Source organism: Vombatus ursinus, unplaced genomic scaffold, assembly GCF_900497805.2.
Source record: "Vombatus ursinus unplaced genomic scaffold, bare-nosed wombat genome assembly UNPS02014786.1, whole genome shotgun sequence".
Lineage (NCBI taxonomy): Eukaryota > Metazoa > Chordata > Mammalia > Diprotodontia > Vombatidae > Vombatus > Vombatus ursinus.
Window position 1 is genome coordinate 10,481,386 of NW_020954564.1, and position 21,748 is coordinate 10,503,133.

A 21,748-nucleotide genomic window follows, 5' to 3' on the forward strand; every position below is an offset into this window, starting at 1 on the left:
CATCTCACAAAGATAGAAAATGAGCCCCAGAGGGAGAAGGTCACTTTCCTGAAGTCCTATAGCAAAATTGTAGCAGAACCAGGGTTAGAGCCCAGATTCTCAGAAGAAACCAGGAGTGCTAGCTTTCAGTTTTTAATGCTCTGTTGTCTCTATTCCTTTAGTGTAATTATTCCCAAACTGTGGGCCTTAACTACTGTTTAAGGCAAGGGTTTGTGCATTTTTTTACCTAAAAAAAATGGGTCCTCATATTTGAAAAGGTTGAAAACCACTACATTGATGCTCCTTCCTTCTTAGTGAAAATTACCTCCTGAATAATTCAACAAAATTTGTTGAGTGCCTTTGACCCTGCACTTAGTCTGTCCCACTCGATTTGCAAATGAGACTGAAAGCAGGTTGCTTGCTCCTTGTCTTGAAGGCTCTTAGTCTGAAGTGTCAGGTGACAGTAATGTGATCCATATCCTTTAGAGTTGGAGCAGACCAAATCTGGTGGGTGGTAGAAATCAAGCATAGTTTCCAAAGAGTCATCATGGCTTCCCAGTGTTTCGAAGAGGGAAAAAAACAAACAGAAAACTCAAAGAATACTGGATTAGAAATCAGAACATTTGAATTCAAGTCCTGGCTCCTTCATTAACTAGCTATGTATGACGTTGGGCAAGTGACTTAATATTTTTGGGTCTAAGTTTCCTCATCTGCAAAATGAGGTTGAACTAGATAATCTATAAGATGCTTGCTTTCCAGCTCTAACATTACATTCTACCATTCACAAGTCAAGTCAGTCAACAAGCATTTACTAAGTACCTACCATGTACCGGGCACTGGGAATGCAAAGAAAGGCAAAAAAACAAAAACAAATGAAAAAACAAACAGTTCCTGCTCTCAAGTAACTCAGAGTCTAATGAAGGAGACAACATGGAAGGAAGGCACTGAGATTAAGGACAACCATGAAAAATTTCTTGTGGAAGGTGAGACTTTAGCTAACACTTGAAGGAAGCCAGAAAAGCCAAGAGGTGAAGATGAGGAGGGGGAGGGGAAGAATAAAGTATAAAAAGGTAGGAGGGAACCAGGTTATGAAGGGTTTTAAAAGCCTAATAGAAGATTTTATGTTTGATCCTGGAGGTGATAGGAAGCCACTGGAGTTTATTGAATAAGGCGATGACAGAGTTAGACCAGGGCTTTAGGAAGATCAATTTGACAGCCGAGAGGAGGATGGGCTGGAGTGGGAAGATACTTGAGCCATGGAGACCATCCAGAAAACTACTTCAATAGTCTAGGCATAAAGTGATGGGGGCCTTCACCAGGGTGGTGGCAGTGCCAGAGGAGAGAATGGGGCATTGACAGGAGACGTTATGAAGGTAGAAATGGTAGAACTTGGGGACTGATTCTATATGAGGGGGTTAGAGAGAGAGTGAGGATGTGAGCCTGGTGACTGTGAAAATATAATAGGAAGTTTAGGAAGAAGGAAGGGTTGGGAGTGGGTAAAGACAATAAGTTCAGTTTTGGACAAGTTGAATTTAAGATGTCTATGGTATATCCAGTTCAAGATGTCTAATAGGCAGCTGGAAATTCACAACTGGAGTTCAGCGGAGAGGTTAAGGGTGGACAAATAGATCTGACAAATACATCTACGTAGAGATGGTAATTGAATCCTTTAGAGCTAATAAGATCACAAAGCAAAATAGTATAGAGAGAGAAGAGAAAAGGGCCCAGGACAGCAACCTGGGGGATACCCAAAGTTAGTGGATAAAGATCCAGCAAAGGAGACTGAGGGATAGTCGGATAGGTCAGAAGAGAACCAGGAGAGAGTGATGCCTTAAAAACCTACAGAGAAGAAAGTATCAAGGAGAAGGATATGATCACAGAAGAATGACAGTGCCAAGGGCTGCAAAGAAGTCAAGAAGGGTGATGTTTAAGAAAAAGGTCATCAGATTTGGCAATTAAGAGTTCATTGGTAACTATTCTGTGTTCTAAGGCTAATTCTGGGCAACTAGAGGGTGCAGTGCCAGGCCTGGAGTCAGGAAGACCTGATTTCAAACCCAGCTTCAGACACTTACTAGCTGTGTGACTCTAAGCAAGTCACTTAACCCTGTTTGCCTCAGTTTCCTCACCTGTAAAATGAACTGGAGAAGGAAATGGCAAACCACTCCAGGATCTTTGCCAAGAAAACCTCAAATAGGATTACAAAGAGTTGGACAGGACTGAAATGAAATAAAGGTTCATTCTAGCTCTAGGAGTCCATGATTTTCACTTTTTTATTCTTTGAGGATTTACAGATTCTTACACTGGCCCACTTTGTAACCCCTGGTTGCCGTGGGTGAGTCTGGTGCAATACTGGTAGCTTATTAGTTTCTTTGGCTACATGGTCAACCCAGTGGTCTGGGCTTTTCTACCTCTGTTTACTCCCATTCAGCATTGGAGGAGTATCAATCACTCCATATGGCCACCTCCTACCTAGACCTTTATAGACTCTGAGCAGAGGCAGGATCAGGACAAGCCTCCCATTTCATCATGTATCTAGAGCCAGAAGACCTGGCTTTAGATGTTATCTCTGCTATTTATAGTTGGTATGACTCCTCTCTAGGTTTCTGTTTCCTTTTCTTTAAAATAAATGGATTGGATTAGGTAGATGACCCCTTTGATCACACTTGGGCCTATTCTCAGCAGGCTGCCAGATCATTCCCACCAAAGTATTTATAGATCCTGGCATACCCCAATTATGGGGTATTTGCTTTTTAATAAAGCATTTTTAGATAACAAAAAGCCCACATGTTCAAAGGAGTGAATCTCTAATAGTGGAATTTCAAACAAAGTGATAGACTGATAGAGGAGTTTGTTTTTTTTAAGTGGGGTAGAGCTACACCTCTTAAAGGGCAAATTTAGTGGCTTTCTTGTCCTCTTATACATAAAGTGCATACTAGTTGGGGCTTGGAAGAAACGAGGAAGCAGCCTGCAATCTGGTCTGCTCGAGACCAGGAAGTCTTTCTTTTAAAGCTGTGAAGACAAGATCTCAGGGTGTGAAAGAACCTAGCACATTCATCTCTGTAAACTGCTACCCATCTTAACAGCAAAACAACAGGAAAATTCTGCACACACTTGTTGGCAGTACTTGTTGGCAGTGAATGGGTGGGGTTCTTTCTTTAAGAGCTCAAACATATTCAGTGAAATCTGAGGCAGATGTTGCTACAATACAATCCATTTTTTAAAAAGAGTCTGGGAGCCTCGGTGGTCTGCAATTGAATCTTTGAAGTGGTTTGGCAGTCAAAAGGGGGTAATTTTAGGCTAGATCAACATAGACTGGTACTCACTACCTAGCCCCCATTACTAAGCTGTATAGAAGAAAGCCCAGTCAGAGGTGAAGCCTCATGTGTATTTATTTATATGTGTGTATGGCCTTAGTTTGGAAAACCTTATGTGTTTGTGTTTTAATATGTACATAGATAGTTAATAAACATTTGTTAAGTTGCCTATTATGTCTTAGGCATGTTGCTAGGTGCTGGGGACCCAAAGAAAGGCAAAAGATAGCTCCTGCCCTCAAGGAGCTGACTGTCTAATGGCAGGGGAGACACATACAAACAACTGTGTACAAACAAGCTAAATATAGGATAAATTGGAAATAATCACCAGAGGGAAGGCACTGGAATTGAGGGGGATGTGGAAAGGCTTCTCGTAGAGGGTGATATTTTTGCTGGGACTTGAAGGAAGCCAGAGCAGCCAGGAGACAGAGAAGAGGAAAAGAGGAGAGCACATTCTATGTGTGCAGGATAACCAGTGGAAACGTCCCAAATGTTGAGATGGAGCATCTTAGTGGAGGAACAGCAAGAAGTTGATATCTGAGGGCTGAAATGAACCTCCAAAGGACATCCTGTCTAAGCCATATCAGAACAGGAAACCCCTCTGCAGAATTCCCAATAAATAGTAATCCAGCTTTCTCTTAAAGCCCTCCAGTGACTTCCTACTGGGATAACCAGTTTTAGCTATGCTGATAATTTAATATAAGAGAAAGAGACCTAGACTTGGAGCCAGGACCTAGTGCTGGTGCTAGTCCTATATCTATTTATAACTAGTAGTTGTGTGACCTGGATCCAGGTTTTTCTGCTCTCTGGGGCTAATTTTTCTCATCTGTAAATTGGGGGGTTTGGATGAAACGATCTCAGAGGTTATTTCAGTGAGAAACATTGTGAAACAAGGATCTGTCTCAGTCTTTGCCCTGAGATTCTGGCATCAAATGGGGAAAGGTGAAAGTAAGGAGCAGGAGCTCCCTGCCACCCCAACCCAACCATTCACTTCCTACTTCTACCAGGGTCAGTCTGCCCCTTCTGTTACTATTGAAGGCCCTGTCATACATTCATTACTGGTGTTTCTACGTACCTTGTTTCTGCAAAATATGCAAAATGATCCCTATGAATGCAAAAGATGTGCGATCTTTTCCTCTTTTTTATTTTGTCCAGTTTTGGAGAATTTTTGGCCAAGTCCCAACTAAAAGACATGATCTTCAAAACCTACTGCCTGTTGTGTTTTCATTCTGCCACTAGATCTGAAAATTCATTCTTTATTCCCTGCCCCACCCCACAAAAAAAAAAATGAACCCATGTTTTAAAAGGCAATGGAATGAGAGTCAGGAGATGTGGGTTTGAATTCTGGCTCCACTATCAACTCCGTCACTGGGCAAGCCATTTATGCCACTTGGCTTCAGTTTCAGTCTTGTAAAATGGATTGGTTAGACTAGATGGTAACAGTAACAACTGGCATTTATTGAGCTCATTAAGGTTTACAAAGCACTCTACATACATGATGTCACTTGAGTCTCACAACAACCCTGTGAAGTAGACATTACAGGCATTGACCTCATTTTAGAGATAAGGAAACCAGGTCTTAGAGAGGCTGAGTGATTTACCTATGGTTACACAGCTAGGATATGTCACAGCTGGGATTGGAACCCAAATTTTCCTGACTCTGAATCATCCATTATACCATGATTCCTATGATAAGTACTTGCCTGTTTGTAAGGCAAAGACTTCTAAGAATGGAGTAATGTGACAATTTCCACACTCCCTTCTAACTGTAACCCTATGTGATCCTGAGTTCAGTTACTTGTAGTCTATGTGGATTTTTTTTTTTAAATTATAGCAGGGCCCACACACATTTGTTGTTTATATTGTGAGATTTTTTTAGAATGTGTTTCTTAAAAAGAATTCCATGAGGACGGAGGACATTTTTGGCATTGCCAACATCTCTAGTCTCACCCTCCTATGACAATCCAGGGCAGCAATTCCAGGGAAACTGTTTGTTTTGAGCCCTGGGAGAAATGGGCTCTTGTCTGACTGGCTCAGGGCCATAGCTTCTCCAGATATCTTCCTTGCTTTTGATGGGGAGTCCCTGGGTATACCCATGACAACTAGTGCCCCCTGGAGGGTCTGTTTCTACTTCCCCCCAAAGTCCCTACAACTCATTAGCTCTGCCAAGTAAGTATTCACAATCCTCAAAAGTCTCATTTCTTCCCACCAAGCTGGTAATGAGAGCTGTGCTGGTTCCTTCTGGCAACAAGAACTGTAAAAACAATGGGAAATAGAAGGAAAGCAATGTTTTATTGTGATCTTAACCCTAGACCCTTCACTCTGGTGTGCTACCTGTGCCCTACACCCTCATTATTCAGCTTTGAAATGCTCCATTGCAGGATGATCTGTGATCATCTTTGATGATGCTGATGTTTCTTTTCTCTGGCTACCATCTCTGTCACTACTCCCATGGCACATGGTAATCAAGTCAGTCTGTCTACTTCTTGCCTCTCCTTCTCCTCAGTCTTACTTATGCTTCAAGAACCATCTTAAAACTGACATCCTCCAGGAAGTCTTTCCCAACTACACAAGTTCACACTGAACTCTCCTTCCTTTGAGTTTGCTCTTATGTCACATATTGTTTGAATCACTTAATTCAACACATAATCATATGTTGCATCAGTTTGTGTGCTTGATTAAATATATCATGTTCTAGATAGCAATACCTGTAGGACAGCTATAATATTGTCATTCAGTTCTATTTGTCATGGTAACCACCCAGACCATAGAAGGAAGTTCAATTTTGAGAGCCAGAAACATTGAATCAGGAGATGGAATGAAATTAAATAGAATGTATCTCTTAATGATAATGATAATCATTGATATTTGTATTATGTTAAAATCCTACTGTGCTGCCTCATTGTGGTATGGAGGTTATCCTGGATTATGGTTTTTTTTTCCATTTATTTTTCATTTTTTTTTAAATTAAGCATTTATTTCCTCCCTTTCCCCCATCTCTGATGTAAAAAAAAGGAAAACAAAACCTATGTCACAAATAATGCACAGTTAGGCAAAACATTCTTGCATTGGCCATCCAAAAATGTATGTCTCCTTTTGCATTTTATATCCATCACTTCTCTGGCAGGAGGTGGGTAGCATGCTTCCTCATCAGTCTTCTAGAATCATGGTTAGTCACTGCATTGAACAGAGTTCTTAAGTCTTGTTATATCAATTATTCTCCTGGTTTTGCTTATTTCAGTCTGTATCAGTTCATACAAGTCTTCCCAGGTTTCTTGAAACCATCCTTTTCATCATTTCTTACAGCACAATAACATTACATTAAAGTCAATGCTATAATTTGTTTAGCACTTTTGCAGTTGAAGAACACCTCCTTAGTCTCCAATTCTTTGCCACTACAAAAAGGGCTGCTATAAATATTTTTTGTATCTGTGGGTGCTTTTTCTGTTTCTTTCATCTCTCTGGGAGTAGGTCTAGAAATATTATCACTAGTTCAAAGGGTATACATAGTTTAGTTTTTGGATATTGTTCCAAATGGATTTCCAGAATAGCTGTACCAGTTCATAGCTCATTACCAACAGTTCCTTAAAATGCCTATTTTCCCACAGCTCCTTCAGTATTTGTCATTATACTTTTTTGATCATCTTTGCCAACCAGATGGGTGGAATAAACAACTTCAGGTTTGCTTTAAATTGTATTTCTCTAATTATTAGTTATTTGGAGCATTTTTTTTCATATAGCTATTGATATCTTGAATTTTGTCGTTTGAAAACTTCCTGTTCCTATCATTTGAACAAATGTATCAATTGGAGAATGACTTTTATTCTTACGGATTTGAATTAATTCTTTATATAGCTTAGAAACGAGTCCATTATGGGAGAAACTTCCTATAATTTCTCACTTTATTGTTTCCCTTCTAATTTGGACTACCTTGATAACATTTGTGCAAAACCTTTAAAATTTTCTGTAGTCAAAATTGCCCATTTTATCTTCTGTAGTCCTCTTTGACTTTTGCTTGGTCATAATTTCTATACATAGATCTGAAAGGAAACTTCTTCTTTCCTCTATTTTTTTTATGTGACCTTTTATATTTGTTGTATATCCATTTAGAATTAATCTTATTAAATGGTGTAAGGTGTTAGTCTAAACTTGGTTTCTGCCAGACTGCTTTCCAGTTTTCCCAGTAGTTTTGGTGAAACAGTAAATATTTGCCTCTGTAGCTGGGGATGTGACCCTAGAATTTCAAAGACAATGGCAGCCAGTCCTACTAGACTTGAAAGGCTTCAAGTACAGTCTAATAAATCAGCATTTTTATACAAAGTCAATATGTGGTCATTCTTTTTTTAATTAGGGAAAAAACAACTGGGAAAATCAAGAAAGGATCCTTGTAGAGGAGACAATTGAGATGAGCTTTGAAGGGAACTGGGGATTCTAAGAGGCAGAAGTGAAGAGAACAGTCTCTGTTAAAAGCTTGCTTCCAGCCTTGATGTTCAATGTTTTTAGGTCCTTTCCACCTCTAACATTTTATATTTCAATAGAGGGGTTCTTAACCTGGGGTCAATAGACATGCCTTACCACCAAGGGATCCATGGAAAGATTTCAGGGATGCTACACTTGGATATGAAATATATGTGTATATTATATACATTAAGTATATAATACATATATTAAATTATTATATACTATATATTTCTTTTCATTAACATGTATTAATCATATGCTGAAATGTAGTATATATTAAATGTATCATATTTATAACTACATATCATTCTTTTCACTAACCTACATATTATATATTTAATATATTGTTAAAATGTATTAAATGTATTTTACATGTATTTACAGATATGCAGAGAGGAGGGAGTGAAACATTCCACACAGGAGAACAAGGGGGTAGTAGGAAGGCTCTCTAGTTTATACATGTAAATCTTTGAATAGCACTTAACTCCTAAACATTGACTTGTTGGTCATTGCCCTCTAGTGCTTACTGTTTAAAGCAGAGGGTCTTAACCCACCATACATAAGCTTATTCTCTTTTAATACTTTGATAACTATATTTCAATATAATTGGTTTCCTTTATAAACCTAGAGTATTCTGCAAAAGGGACTGTAGGTTTTGTTGGACTGCCAAAGAGGTCGTTGTCACACAAAACGTGGTAAGAACTCCTGATTTAACAGAACTATATATGGGTCTCTTCTGTCATGTGGTTAAGTATGGATTTATGTCTAGTGGAATTTCTTAAAGGGAGACCCTGTGCTCAAGACCCACTTTGTAAAAGTGCCTAACTAAAGATAATTAAGTTTCAGAAAAACCTGGAAAGACTTGTATGGACTGATGCTGAGTGAAGTGATCAGAACCAGGAGAATGTTGTACACAGTAACAACCATGCTGTGAGATGACTAACTTTGGTAGACTTAGCTCTTCTCAGCATTGCAAGGATCTAAGACATCTCCAAAAGTCTCATGATGGAAAATGCTATCCACATCCAAAGAAAGAACTGTGGAGTTTGAATGCAGATTGAAGCATACAATTTGCCATTTTTTTCCTTCTGTTTTGTTTTGTTTCCTCTTTCTTGTGATCCCTCCTATTGGTTCTAAACCTTACAACATCACTAATGTGAAAATATATTTAATAGGAATGTATATGTATAGCCTATATCAAATTGTGTGCCATCTTGGGGTGGGGGGGGAAGGAGGAGGAGAAAAATTTTAAATTCAAAAGCTTATGGAAGTGTTGATAAATCAAAATAAATTAACAAAAAAATAAAGATGATTAAGTTCATTATGATCAGGTCCCTCATGAAAATTCAACCCTTCCATTTTCTGGACTATTAGGGTTTGCCTTGTGTTTGTGGAATACCTTTGAGAACACTGGTTGCATTTCCTCTCAGGATGGGGAGTAGCATCTAAGGATTCAAAGCTGAAACAGATTGTAAAGATCATCCAGGCCTACCCCGCATGTTTTACAGATAAAGAAAATGAAGGGCAAAAAGGGGGAAATGACTTGCCTAAGGTCACATAGTTAAGTTTCCTAGCTAGGTCTCCTGACTCAAATTCAGTGTTCTTTCTACTACCCCCCTGCACCCACTGCTTCTTTACCTGATAAAGAGGCTTTTGGACCCCCAGAGTTCTAACCCAGGCTGACTGGATGTCCTCTATCTTGGGTACTTATTCATTGGCCAAAGAGCAGATCATGGTATACTGAGCCAGGGCTGGGAAACCTGGGGATGGAATTTGGCTTCATTCCATGGAGCAGATTCCCAAGACAGCTGTAGCTGCTCTTTTGGCCTGTGCTCCCATTGGGGCAGGGGTTATATGAACCACATTTCCAGATGGATCAGGGAACCTCTTGTCACCCCGCCCTCCACTTTCTGTGACCTGCTGCCCTCCCATCTTCTCCAGTACCCAACCTCTCTGCCAGCCCTTGTCTTTCCTGAGAGAATCTGAATTGAAGGAGGTAGGAGGAAAGGAAAATGGGCATTAGGGATATATATGATATCCTGTAAATATGGCATAAAGACATCTGACTCTTCTGTCTGTATTAGAATTAATAAATAAGTTTGACCAAAACACTCCAGAAAAGACCACTGGCCTGGGAGTCAGAAGACCTGAATTCTAGTTCTGGCTTTGCCATTCACTAGCTGTGTGATCTTGGATAAGTAGTACAAGTCGCTCATCCCTTGCAGATCTAATTTTCCTAACCTATAAAATGAGAAGGGAGATGATATATATATATATAGTTGTTGTTGTTTAGTTGTGTCTGACTCTTCATGACCCCATTTGGGGTTTTCTTGGCAAAAATATAGAGTAGTTTGCCATTTCCTTCTCCAGCTCATTTTACAGATGAAGAAACTAAGGCAAACAGGGCCACATAGCTAGTTAAGTGTCTGAGGCTAGATTTAAATTCAGGAAGATGAGTCTTCCTGACTCCAGGCTCAGAACTTTATCCATTGAGCCACTTGACTGCCTCCTAGGGAAAAAGAGTTAAGTGACTTGCCCAGAGTCACATAGTAAGTGTCAGAGTCTGGATTTGAACTCAGGTCATCCTGACTCTAGGCCCAGTGCTCTATCCACTGAGCCATGCAGCTGCCCCTATAACCATGGTTATCTTTGCCTAAAATCTGCTATGCCTTGTGTCTGCCTGAGTTCTGTTAGCAATTTAGCAGCAGAGGCCATCACAAGGATCATCATAGGCCTCATTTTTCTTATTGCGTTACTCGTATAGAGGAAATTTAATGTTCAGATTATGTAGAATATTAACTCTTCAGAATAAGCAAATAGCCTATTGGAGTGGTGCCATTTTCTCCCTGGCTTGTAGGGTAGTATGATATCCATGTAATATAGGGCACAGATAACAACTAATATTTGGAGCAGTCTTGGAGTTTGTCTCCATCTCTGCTTGGCTCCTCACCACCATCTTGGTCAGGTATCCCTTGATAATTGAAAATTTATGTGTCAGCCCAGTGAAACATTGGCAGCTCAGAGCAGATCCATCAGGTTCAGGGGGACTTCCCTGGGAAACTGATGGGAGATGACCCAGGTTTGACTGAGTAGACAGCTGTCTTTGCAGCATCCCCGCCCCAAACCTAAGACTTTCATTTGGGACAGGTGATCATTTAACAAACATTTACTTCACTAGGTGTGGTAGGGGATACAGCATGACTACCACAGTCCCTGTTCTCATTGGGTTCACAATTGTGTTGGGGAAATAAAACACAAATAGAGAAAACTATAGAGGAAGAACAGTATAGTGGAAAGCCCTGGAATTTTGGAAGCAGAAGGCCCTGGTTTAAAGCCCTGCTATGTGTCACCTTAGACAAATAACTGAACAGTTCTGGATAAACTTCCTCACTTAACAAAAGGAAGGGATTAGGGCAGTTAGGTGGCACAGTAGATCGAACTCTGGCCTTGGAGTCAGGAGGACCTGAGTTCAAATTTGTCCTCAGACACTTGACAGGCACCTCTGTGACCCTGGGCAAGTTACTTAACCATGATTGCCTCATCAAAAAAGCAAAAAAAAAAAAAAAATAGGAAAGGATTGGACTAGTTTTTTTTTTAGAGATCTCTTAAGCTTTAAGTCCCATGATCCTCTGATGATACAAGACAATCTATGAACGATAGGTACAAACTATTATGGCAGCTATCTAGGAAGTGCACTGGATAGAGCTCTGGACCTAGAGGCAGGAAAACCTGAGTTCAAATCTAGCCTCAGATATTTATTAACTGTGTAACCCTTGGCAATCACTTAACCTTGTTTGCCTTGGTTTCCTCATCATAATTGTAGCTGCCACCTGGTTGCTGTGAGGGTAAAATTAGTTATGTAAAGAGAATGTAACATGCTTGACAAACTTTTAAATGTTATATAAATGCTAGTTGTGATCAGCAGCAGCATATTACAATGATGATGATGATGATGATGATGATGTTCAGGGAAAGGAGAGAACACTTCCATGGTTGGGAGAGGAGGGGAGAATGATCAATGAGGGCTTCCTATAGGAAGTGGCACTTGGCCTGATTCGTCAAAGGGAAGACTCTCAAGTCTTAAAGGAACGTAGAAAGGAAAAGGGTCTCACTTTTAACCTTAGCTGGCAGACCCCATAGTTACCAATTAACATCTTAGCTATAAATGTAGTGGATAAAGTGCTAGACTTAGAGTCAGGAAGCCCTGAGTTCAAATTCTGCCTCAGACACTTCTTAACTACGTGATCCTGGGCACATCACTTAATCTTTCTGTGTGTTTCCTCATCTATAAAATGCAGATAATAATAGCACCTACCTCCTAAGGTTGTTGTGAGGAGAAAATGGAATATTTATAGCTAGGCTGAAGCACAGAGTGGAGGTGGTATTCTTAGGCTCACCCTGGCCATACTTTGCCATTCTAGTATGGATACTGTAAGACGGCTGTCCTCTCCACTCTCTCTCCCCTGATTTTTGTCTTTTCAAATTTCATAGCCCTTTTGGAATCATGGAATCACAGAATGAAGAGACTTTAAGAACACAGAATGTTAGTTCAACCCCCTCATTTGACAGATAAAACTGATACCTTGTGGGACTCAATGACTCGCCCAAGGTCATATAGTGAATTAGCGGCAAAATTAGAATTAACCCTCTGCTTTGTTTGCATAACCAGGATTTTAGCTGTTAGAGTTCTCACCTACCCTACAGAACCTCCATCTAAATAGCCGGAGGATCTGCCAGTTCTTGGGGAAAGAAAGAAAACACCTCTGAGTTTTGATTAGGCAGGGAGCCTATGCACTGAACCCCCTTGAATGGCCATGACCTCATTTCAGTAAGATTTGATGAAATGTTTCAGAAGTAAGGAATGGGGGCTGCAGTGGTCCCCACCTATGCTGTAGACTCTTGTGGCCCTTCTCCCCCCATTGCCCCGTTGTACGTGTACACACACACACCCCATACAAGTAGACACTAGTTGGGGATGCAGAGGCAGGGGGTACCGGACTCCCTTGCCCCACCCAGAGACCACCCCCTCCCCTCCCCTCCTAGTTGCAATCTGCTATTCAGGCTGGTGGTTGCTATGGCAACAGAGGCTTAGGGGAGTCTCCCGTCTACGTCGCCCGGCTGGCCGTCGGCTGGAGCAGATGTGGGCTGGATACAGCCCTCCGAGGGAGCTGGAGCCGGGAGCTGGAGCTAGAGCCAGAGCAAGCCTTGCTGACAGCAATGCGCATTGGCCCGGGCTGGGCGGGAGCCAGGGAGCCTTGGAGCCGGGAGTGCCCTCCCTCCGGGCCCCCTCCCCCGGGGCTGCCCTTCTTGTCCGGGAGGGCTGGGGGCTAACCTGCTCTCCTCCTCTCCTGCCCGCAGGGCTTCCTCAGCCGCCGGCTCAAAGGCTCCATCAAACGGACAAAGAGCCAGCCCAGGCTCGATCGCAACAACAGCTTCCGCCACATCCTCCCTGGGTTCCGGAGCGCGGACAATGAGAGGTAGGTAAGCCCAGCCAGTGGCCGGGGGCGGTGTCTGGGGGAGGAGGGGGTGAAGGGGGCACTGTGTGTGGGGGGGTAGGTGATTGGATGGGCACTGGCCCCCACCTCCAGTCTGACACTGATTTCTGGGGGAATGGAGGGGAAGGTCAAGGGGAAGGAAGGCTTTTGGTTTGGTTTTAGAGAAGGTGGTATGGAGGGTCTAGGTGAAGGGGACCTGGGCAGCGAGAGTGTGTTTGGTCCCATCTTCTTTGTTCCTCTTCTTCAGTCTACCTTTCTGGAGTCACAGCCTGGTTTGGAAGAGGCATCTGGAGTTTCTGCTGACCTCCTGCCCCATGGCTGGTCTAGCACTGTCACCAGTGGTACTTGTGTTGGGGGACATTAGACAGGAAGGGGGACTTTGGCTGAGGCTTGGGGAGAAGTAGCACAGAGAAGGGCTGATAATGGAAGGCTTGACCAAGAGGGTCCAAAGATCAGTCTCCCCTTCCCCTTCTCAGTCCTGCTTCCCCTTCTATTTTCTTTAGGTCGTGGTCCATCCGGAGAGGAAGATGGCAGCACCTCTGCTGTCTATCTGTCCTATCCCCTCCCACTTACAAGTGTGACCCCTGAATGGTATTGGGGATAGGGGAAAAAGCAAGGGACTATTGAGCCCCATATAGTGTTGAGATTTTGGGCTTTGGTTTGCAGGACTAGCACAGAGAAAGCTTAGTGATTGGAGTGGGAAACAGAATTAACACCCCTTTTTTCATTTTCCTCTCTTGTACCTTTCTGGCACCAGCCTCCCTCCCCACCCAGAGGTTGTGAGGGAGCCTGTGCTGACCCTTTGCTACCCCAACCTCCAGCCCTTCTCTGCTATTTAGAATGTCTCTGATAGGTGTGAGGGCAGAGACTAGAGTGACAGGAGGGTTTTAGGTTTGGTTCAAAGGGGGCATAGGACAGAGATGAGGGGGGAAGGGGCAAGAGTTGTAGATGAGAACCTGGAAGACCGGGTGGTGGAAGAGAACAAAGATTGAAAGGAATTAGACCTCTTGTTTTAATTATTTTGTCCTTTGAAAATCCAGATAGATAGATGTTGGCTGAATTGTAGATGGTAAGACCTGTATGGCTTTTTTAAAAAATGTGGTAAATGTGTGTGGGGGTGTGGGTGTGGAGAGGTGTTGTTTCACTGTCTCCCTGCCATTAAGAGCCCTGGCTATCCAAGTCCTTAAAGGCTGGGATTATCAGGCTCAGACTGGAAGTCCACACATACACATACAATGAGTGGTAGAGTTTTTTTTGTGTGGGGGGGTGGGGGGGGGAAGAAGGGGGGCTTCAGCTCAAGGAGGAGACTTCACCTTCCCTTAACCTCAGTGGATAGAGAGAACGTGCCACAAACTTCTGGGACCCTAGAGAAAAAGGGACATTGGAGACAAGGACACTGGTAGACCCAGAAGAATGTGGCTTCACCAGGGAGAAGCATTCTCTTCTTAGGAACATCCAGAGTCAGTATCCTAGTATTCACTCTGCTGTCTGTGTTACTCTGGATCTTGGGCAGGGACTTCTGTTTGCTTCGTTGGGTGGTATTTGAATGCTTCTGAGTTCCTTGCCTCCATTACACACACTAGTGACCAATCTTTTGGAAGTACATTTGGTGTCTAACCTAAGGGTGTTTGCCATATAGGTCCTTGAGGGAAACTTGGAGAATAGTGACATAAAATGATGAAGTGGCTCACCATCTGGGACTGGATGGGGGAGGGGGAGGGAGGAGGAAGCAGCAGGGGAAAAAATGCCTATGTTCTTAGGGTCACATCTGCTCCATGTGGGGTGCTGAGTTGCCATGGAGCAGAGAAGGCAGCTCAAGGTATGTGGCTGGTCCTTTCTACCTCTGAGTTTGCTGGTTGTGTTTCTTTTTATGATGGGAGGCAGATGGGAGAATTGCCTAAACCAGAACCCTTCCTGGGTTGGTAGTACCTCTACAGACCAGTCAAGGAAGCCATTCCCTTCCCCCTCCTTCCTCATCTCTCCTATGGATGATCTGAGCATGGTTGGGGATGTGTTGGAGGTTGGGGGAGGCGGCGCTGGGTGGCTGACATGACAGCCTTAGGAGGGAAAGAAAACAAGGTAACAATGGGAGTTTCAGAGCAGATCTTTCGAGGTAAAGGCATGCCTTCTTATGCTGTTTGGTTGACCCAGTGGGCACTGCCTCTCTAAGGTCCTTTTTTGCTATGACAAATGCCATCCCCTTACTGTTCAAGCTCTGTTGGAAGTGCTCATGTCAGTTCCCAGTTAGGATGCTGCTTCTCTGAGAGGTGAAGGGGCAGAGCATTTTGTCTCCTAAAGCCTTTCAGCTAGACTGACCCTCCTTCCCACCTGCTTCCCTTCCCCAAACCCTGCTTCCTTGTCTTAGACCCACATAAACTCCCAAACACAGAAACAGGAAGCACATAGGCAGAACGAGTCAGATTTCTCACTCCTCGAGCCAATCCCCCACAGCAGGCCGAGGCGTGTAAGTTCCATATTATAGACCAGCTCCTCTAGAGATTGAATGGGCATTTAAGTGACCTAAGAGCTTTCTCGGGCTGCATCCAATCTTCCTGTGATTCTGCCTTCCCCTGAGGAGTCTTGCCAACCCATTCAGCCTCTCTCTCTCAACCTGGAAGCTGCTGTCTCCAAATACATTTCCATTTATTCCAAGTCCACAGCCAAGCCCTCTCTAACCTGAGGACCCTCCAATGAAGACCCAGGCTCTCCCTGTGCCAGAGAGCCCCATATTTTGGGCTAGAGAGACCAGACAGTTTTAGGCACTTGGTGACTTTGTTATAGCCTGGCAACATTTTCAGCTGCTCTGACTCCCTGACTGAGGACCATGCCCATTTCCACGTTTTCCTTTACTCATCAGTATACTTGGAGCATCAGGAGTCTCTGCACCCGCATGCAAGTATTCATGTACGTACTCTGGCTATAAGGCCTTGTTTGGCTCTGGGTCTGTCATATGGCATAGTGAAGAAGTGGGGAAGCACAAATGGAGGCCCAGCCTCTGTATGTGGATCCACATTTGTGAGCTTGCAGTGTGTATGTAATGTTTACCTTCTGACAGCAGGAATCAGGCAGCCCAGAAAAATGGACAGACACCTCAGCCGTGGCTTGTATGTGGATAGGGTCATGGGCAGAGGGATGGTGAAGATGACCTTTCTGGATGACTTCCTCTCCTGGGTGCTTTAGTAGCAAATCTTAAGGGTACTGAAGAGGGTGAGGAGGTAGCAGACCATCTACCTACAGGCAGGCGATGGACCAGTTTCCAGAAATGATACTAAACATTAGCAGTGTTAACAGGATGTCAGACTGGCAGTGGTGCAGCATCGGATTATTAATTTTATATCAACAAAATCTGGTTCTGTGGCATTCTCTGGCATAGAAAGAAAGCTCAGATTCCCCAAGAATAGACAGGCTCTGGGTAAGAATTATAGAATGAATGTTAAACCATAAAGCCTGGAACATCAGAGTTGAAAGGTACTTTAGAAAACATCTAGTCCAAGGATTCTTAACCTTTGTTGTATATAATGGGACCTTTAGGCAGTTTAGCAAAACCTATGGACCCTTTCTCAGAATGTTTTTAATAATAGGATTACTAAGGGATCCAGAGATTAGTGAAAATAAAGATATCACATTTTTCACATCCAAGGTTACAGACCCTCCCAAGATCTAACGGTGGACCCCCTGAGGGGAGGGTCATTTGTGTGCCTCTGATTTAAAGAGACTTGTTTAAAGTTTGCTACTGGCAGAGGCAGGTTGAGAACTTAGGTCTTTTGACTCTCAATTCGTCATCCTTTACATGACACCATAAGTCACTTTTACTCAAAATAGGGGAGCTGGTCCAGATGATATCTAAGGTAGCATCTTGCTCTGAATTCTATCATCTTAGGACCAAAGAAGGCAGGGAGCCCAGCCCTGAAATAGAGAAGCTACTGCTGCTCCCCAATTCTCTCATTCCATCTTTCCACTGTGGAAAGAAGAGTCAAAGGGGTTTGTGGTCAAAGAGCTGGGAGTGGTGGCCAGCCATGAGGAAGAGATTAATCCCCAGCTTTTTGTGACATAGAAGGCTTTCAGGGCTCTGTCTTGTGCACTCATCCCTCAACTCGGCCAGCCTAAATAAGTGTTATAAAATGAGAAGATGGCTGTTATTTGAGGGAACTGGACAAATCACTCAAGAAGCGGGGGGAGGGTTATTAAGGGATCTTCAGCTATCAAATGCTTTGTTCCATTCCGAGGTTAAATTTGGGTGGTCACTGGACACTTCAGCCTTAGACTTAGGAACCAAGGTCTGTGAATGAGATCAGACCTTAGAAGTGAAGTGTGACCCACTCAGTGGGCCAAGACTGGGAGGAAGAAAAGCAGGTCATTTGAGCCCAGCTTTGGGGGTATTTGTCTCATTTCTTGGGGTAGTCCGAGAGGTTATTACAATCCACTGTCATTAATGAAGTCAATTCCTTTTCAGAGGCAGGACAGTGAGGAAGGGAGGAAAGGAAGGAAAAAGGAATAAGCATTTATATAGAGCTTGCTTTTGCCAAATGCTGTGCTAAGTGCTCTACGAGTATTATCTCATTTGATCCCCACAACAACCTTGCAAAGTAGATGCTTTTCACAGTTGAGCAAACTAAGGCAAACAGGTTAAACGACTTGCCCAGGTTCACACAGCTAGTAAGTGTCTGAGGCTGGATTTGAACTCAGTTCTTTCTAACTCCAGGCCCAGCCCTCTATACATGGCACCACTGAGCTATCTCTGGCCATGGAGTAGAAGGAGTCTGGTACTTCGCTGAAACACTGAGGTTGAAGGGTCCTCAGAGGTCACTTAGTCCAATCTATACCTGAACGAAAATCCCTTCAAAAACAGACAAGTGGCTATTCAGACTGTTAGTAGGAAGAAACCCCCTAAATCCCCTTCCATTTTTGTATTTTTCTAGTATTATGAAGGTTTTCCTTATAAGCTTTTTTGTGCCTCATTCCAACCACCATGGGTAACTCCTCATTCTGTCCTCTGCAATCAAAACGGAATAAGTATAATCCCATAAACAAACACACACACACACACTTATAGTACTTAAAATATTTGAAGAGACAGCTAAGTGGCACAGTGGATAGATTATCAGGCTTGGAGTCAGGAAGTCCTGAGTTCAAATTCAGCCTCAGACACTTACTAGCTGTGTAACCTTGGGCAAGTCCCTTAGCCCTATTTGTCTCAGTTTCTTCATCTGTAAAAATGAGCTGGAGAGAGGCAGCTACATGGCACAGTGTATAGAGTTCCAGCCTTGAAGTCAGTAGGATCTGAGTTCAAATGTGGCCTCAGACACTTGACACTTAGTAGCTGTGTGACTCTGGGCAAGTCACTTAACCCCGATTGCCTCACCAAAAAAAGCAAAAACAAAACAGAACAAAACAAAAAAAATGAGCTGGAGAAGGAAATGGCAAACCACTTCAGTATCTCTGCCAAGAAAACCCCCAAATGGGGCCACAATGAGTTGGACACAACTAATTGACTAAATAACAACAACAAATCATATTCCCCCCACCCCAGATCCTGAGTCATCTCTTTTCCAGATTATGCACCCCCAGATCCTTCAGCCCATCCCTGAGACTCTCCATTATCCTAGTCTCTTTCTTCCAGATCCTTCCTAGTTTCCTTCTTAAAATGAGGCACCCAGACATGAACACTGTGGTCCAAGTCTGCTCTGACCGATGCAGAGTCCAGTGAGATCATACCTCCTAAATCCCTAGCCATGCCTCTCAATGCAGCTTAAGATCCTGCTAGCTTTTTGGGTTGCCGTAGAACATTGTTAACTTACTTTGCTTAGTTCTCAAAAACAGTGGAGTCAAACTCAAATAGAAATAGAAATAGAACCTCCATAAGGCTCCTGGGGGGTGCATATTGACTTAGGAAACCCTATATTTATGTATCTATATTACATTGTATTTATATTTATTTTGTCAATATTTACCAGTTACATTTTAATCTGGTTCCGGTTCAGTGTTGTGGATTGTTGTGTCTGACATTTCTGCTCTAAAACACTTGAATTAAGTCAGAAGTTGGAGTCCCACGTGCTGACATTTACTAGCTATGGCCTAGGACAGGCCACGTGAGATCTTTGAGACTTCATTTCTTCTTCTAGGAAATAGTGAGAGGAATACTTATACTACCCTTCTCAAAAGACTGTTGTGAGGAAATTGCTTTGTAAAACCACATAAACCCTATCAAAGCATGCCGTGGCACTGTGGTTATTATTGTTCGGCTGGACATCAGAAGACCCAGGTTTCCATTTCACCTTCACTGATTAGCTGTGTGACACTGGGCAGAACACTTCCTCTCAGACTGTTTTACTGTACACAAAATTTTGATCCAAAATTTGAAGTAAAATTTTATTTAGCATGATTTCTAAAAAATGCTTATTATTAATAGTGTGAAATAATATGATTTTTAAAACAATCTTATATACTAAGATCAAGTTTATCCTGAACATTAAGGCAAGATGAGGCAGTGAAAAGAAAGCTGGACTTAGGTCAGAAGACCTGGGTTCAAAATCCTGACTGTCACTTACTAGCTGTGTGGACTTGAACAAATCCATTCTTCTCTCTGGCCATCAGTTTCCTCACCTTAAAATGAGAAGGAATTGGACAAGATGATTTCTGAGGTCCCTTCCAACTTCAATAATTCATAAAATGGCTAAACTCTTATCCATCATATTTCATTGGGTATAGTTAATGACTTAATCTAATTTAAACCAATAAGAAATTAACACCTTGTGAATGATTTCCATTCGTTTCTGATATTTCTCCACCACTTTTGGAGGCTGAGAAATAAAAGGTAGAAAAGACCTTAGAAAACAGAATTTTAGAGTTGGAAGAGACTTTGGAATATAGAGTACTAGAACATACAGTGTTAGGGGTGGAAGAGACATTAGAACAGAAAGTGTGAGAGCTGGAAAGAGCTCTAGGGTTCATTTAGTGTTACAGCCTCTTCATTTTGCAGATGAGAAAACCAAGCCTGAGGAAGGGGATATGTTTTGTTCAAGGTCACACAGGTAGTTAGTATCTGGCCCCTGCCCTGTATCTCTTTCCTCACCAATTATCATATGACATCCTTGTCCATTATGTGGGTCTGTCTGGAAGCATTGATGTCAGTGGTATTTTAAGCCAAGAGCCAGGGGAATGATCATGCAATTTAGACATGGTTGACTGCTCTGCAGGCTCCCTGAGCTACATCCTTTGCTAGCCTAGTGGCCCTTCTTTCCATTTGCCAATGACAAGCAACCTTCTTGAGGGTACCCTACCACTAAACCCTTACCTCTTACTTAAAACAGACTTCTATCAACAAGCAAGACTGGAATGTGTAGCACAACATTCTAGAGAGGAAAGGGGAGCCAGGAGGCCCAGGATTCTAGAACAGGGGAAAAAAGGGGACCCAACCTTCTAGAACAGAGGGCAAGGAAAACTGAGGTCTCTGCTGGGTCTAGCAGAAGCCCTCTCCTATTCCCTCAGGCAGCGTCCAGAGCATAAAGACTGTTAACCCTGAAACAAAGGTAAGGAACAGATCTGCCTGAGACACCGTCCCCCTCCCCCCTGCCTTTCTTCCACAGTACTGGCACGTTTATCATGTTTCCTGAGGTGAGGGTAGGGTAAGAGATCAAGAAATTGCTTTCACCTCTGCCAGGAGTTCCCTTCTCCGTGCTTTTGGAAGTTCCTATATAGGCATTCCCCATATAATGTCCCAGTTCAGCTTTTCCCTGGCACTGAGAAGCCTCAAACATATGGATGTTTGTTAAACGAGCCTCTGCCTTGGAAAAAATACAGCCATGATTAATTACTAGCAGGAAAGGCTCTTCATCGCTCCCTCCATCCTCGCCCCCCCCTCCCCCTGCCCAGCTGAAACCAAATTCGGCCCTGGAAGACTTAATAAGAACAAAACACCTTGTATTTTTATAATGCTTGTCTGCTTTTCCCAGGATTGCACATTTGCTCATGTAGTCCTCATAACAACCCTGTAAGGTCACTGGAGTAGGGATTTTTATTCCCATTTTGCATATGGGGAAACAGACACAGAGGGGATGACTCCCTTAAGGTCATGCAGCAAGTTAAATGGTAGAACCAGGAATGGATGTCAGGAGTATGGGGTGGTGGTAGGGGAAAGATGGAGGGGAAGGGAGGGGGGAGGGTGATACAGGCAATTCTGGAAGTTTTTGACATGTTTGACTCTCAAGACTTGTCTAAGTTGTATGGCTAAGACTATAAAACCTTCAAGGCTTCTGGGAGGAAGTGTTAGGTATAGCACCTCTCGATGATAGGAAGGGGATGAGGTAGCCACAAAATGATCACTGGACATTTATAAGAACCAATTTATTTTCTGCCTTTTTATTTTTATCTCTTTCCTTTTATATCTGTGGTTCCCTTGTGTATCTTCTAGCGATCTGAGCTGGGCAGTATTTTTAGTAATCATGGAAATTAGCCAGTCTGCTGAGAATATGGCCAGCTTAGAATGGGATTCTAGTTCCAACG

At 42.9% G+C, this 21,748-nt stretch overlaps 1 protein-coding gene across 1 annotated transcript in view; it reads left to right on the top strand.

Annotated features, from left to right (window-relative positions):
• The window catches only part of LOC114046985 (disabled homolog 2-interacting protein-like), a 64,050-nt gene extending 50,223 nt beyond the window's left edge, over window positions 1–13,827 (top strand). The window contains exons 3-5 of the mRNA XM_027867628.1: window positions 13,110–13,228; window positions 13,494–13,587; window positions 13,750–13,827. Coding sequence (XP_027723429.1) covers window positions 13,110–13,228; window positions 13,494–13,587; window positions 13,750–13,827 — 291 coding nt within the window. The remainder of the gene's footprint in view (window positions 1–13,109; window positions 13,229–13,493; window positions 13,588–13,749) is intronic.
• The last annotated feature ends 7,921 nt before the right edge of the window (window positions 13,828–21,748 follow it).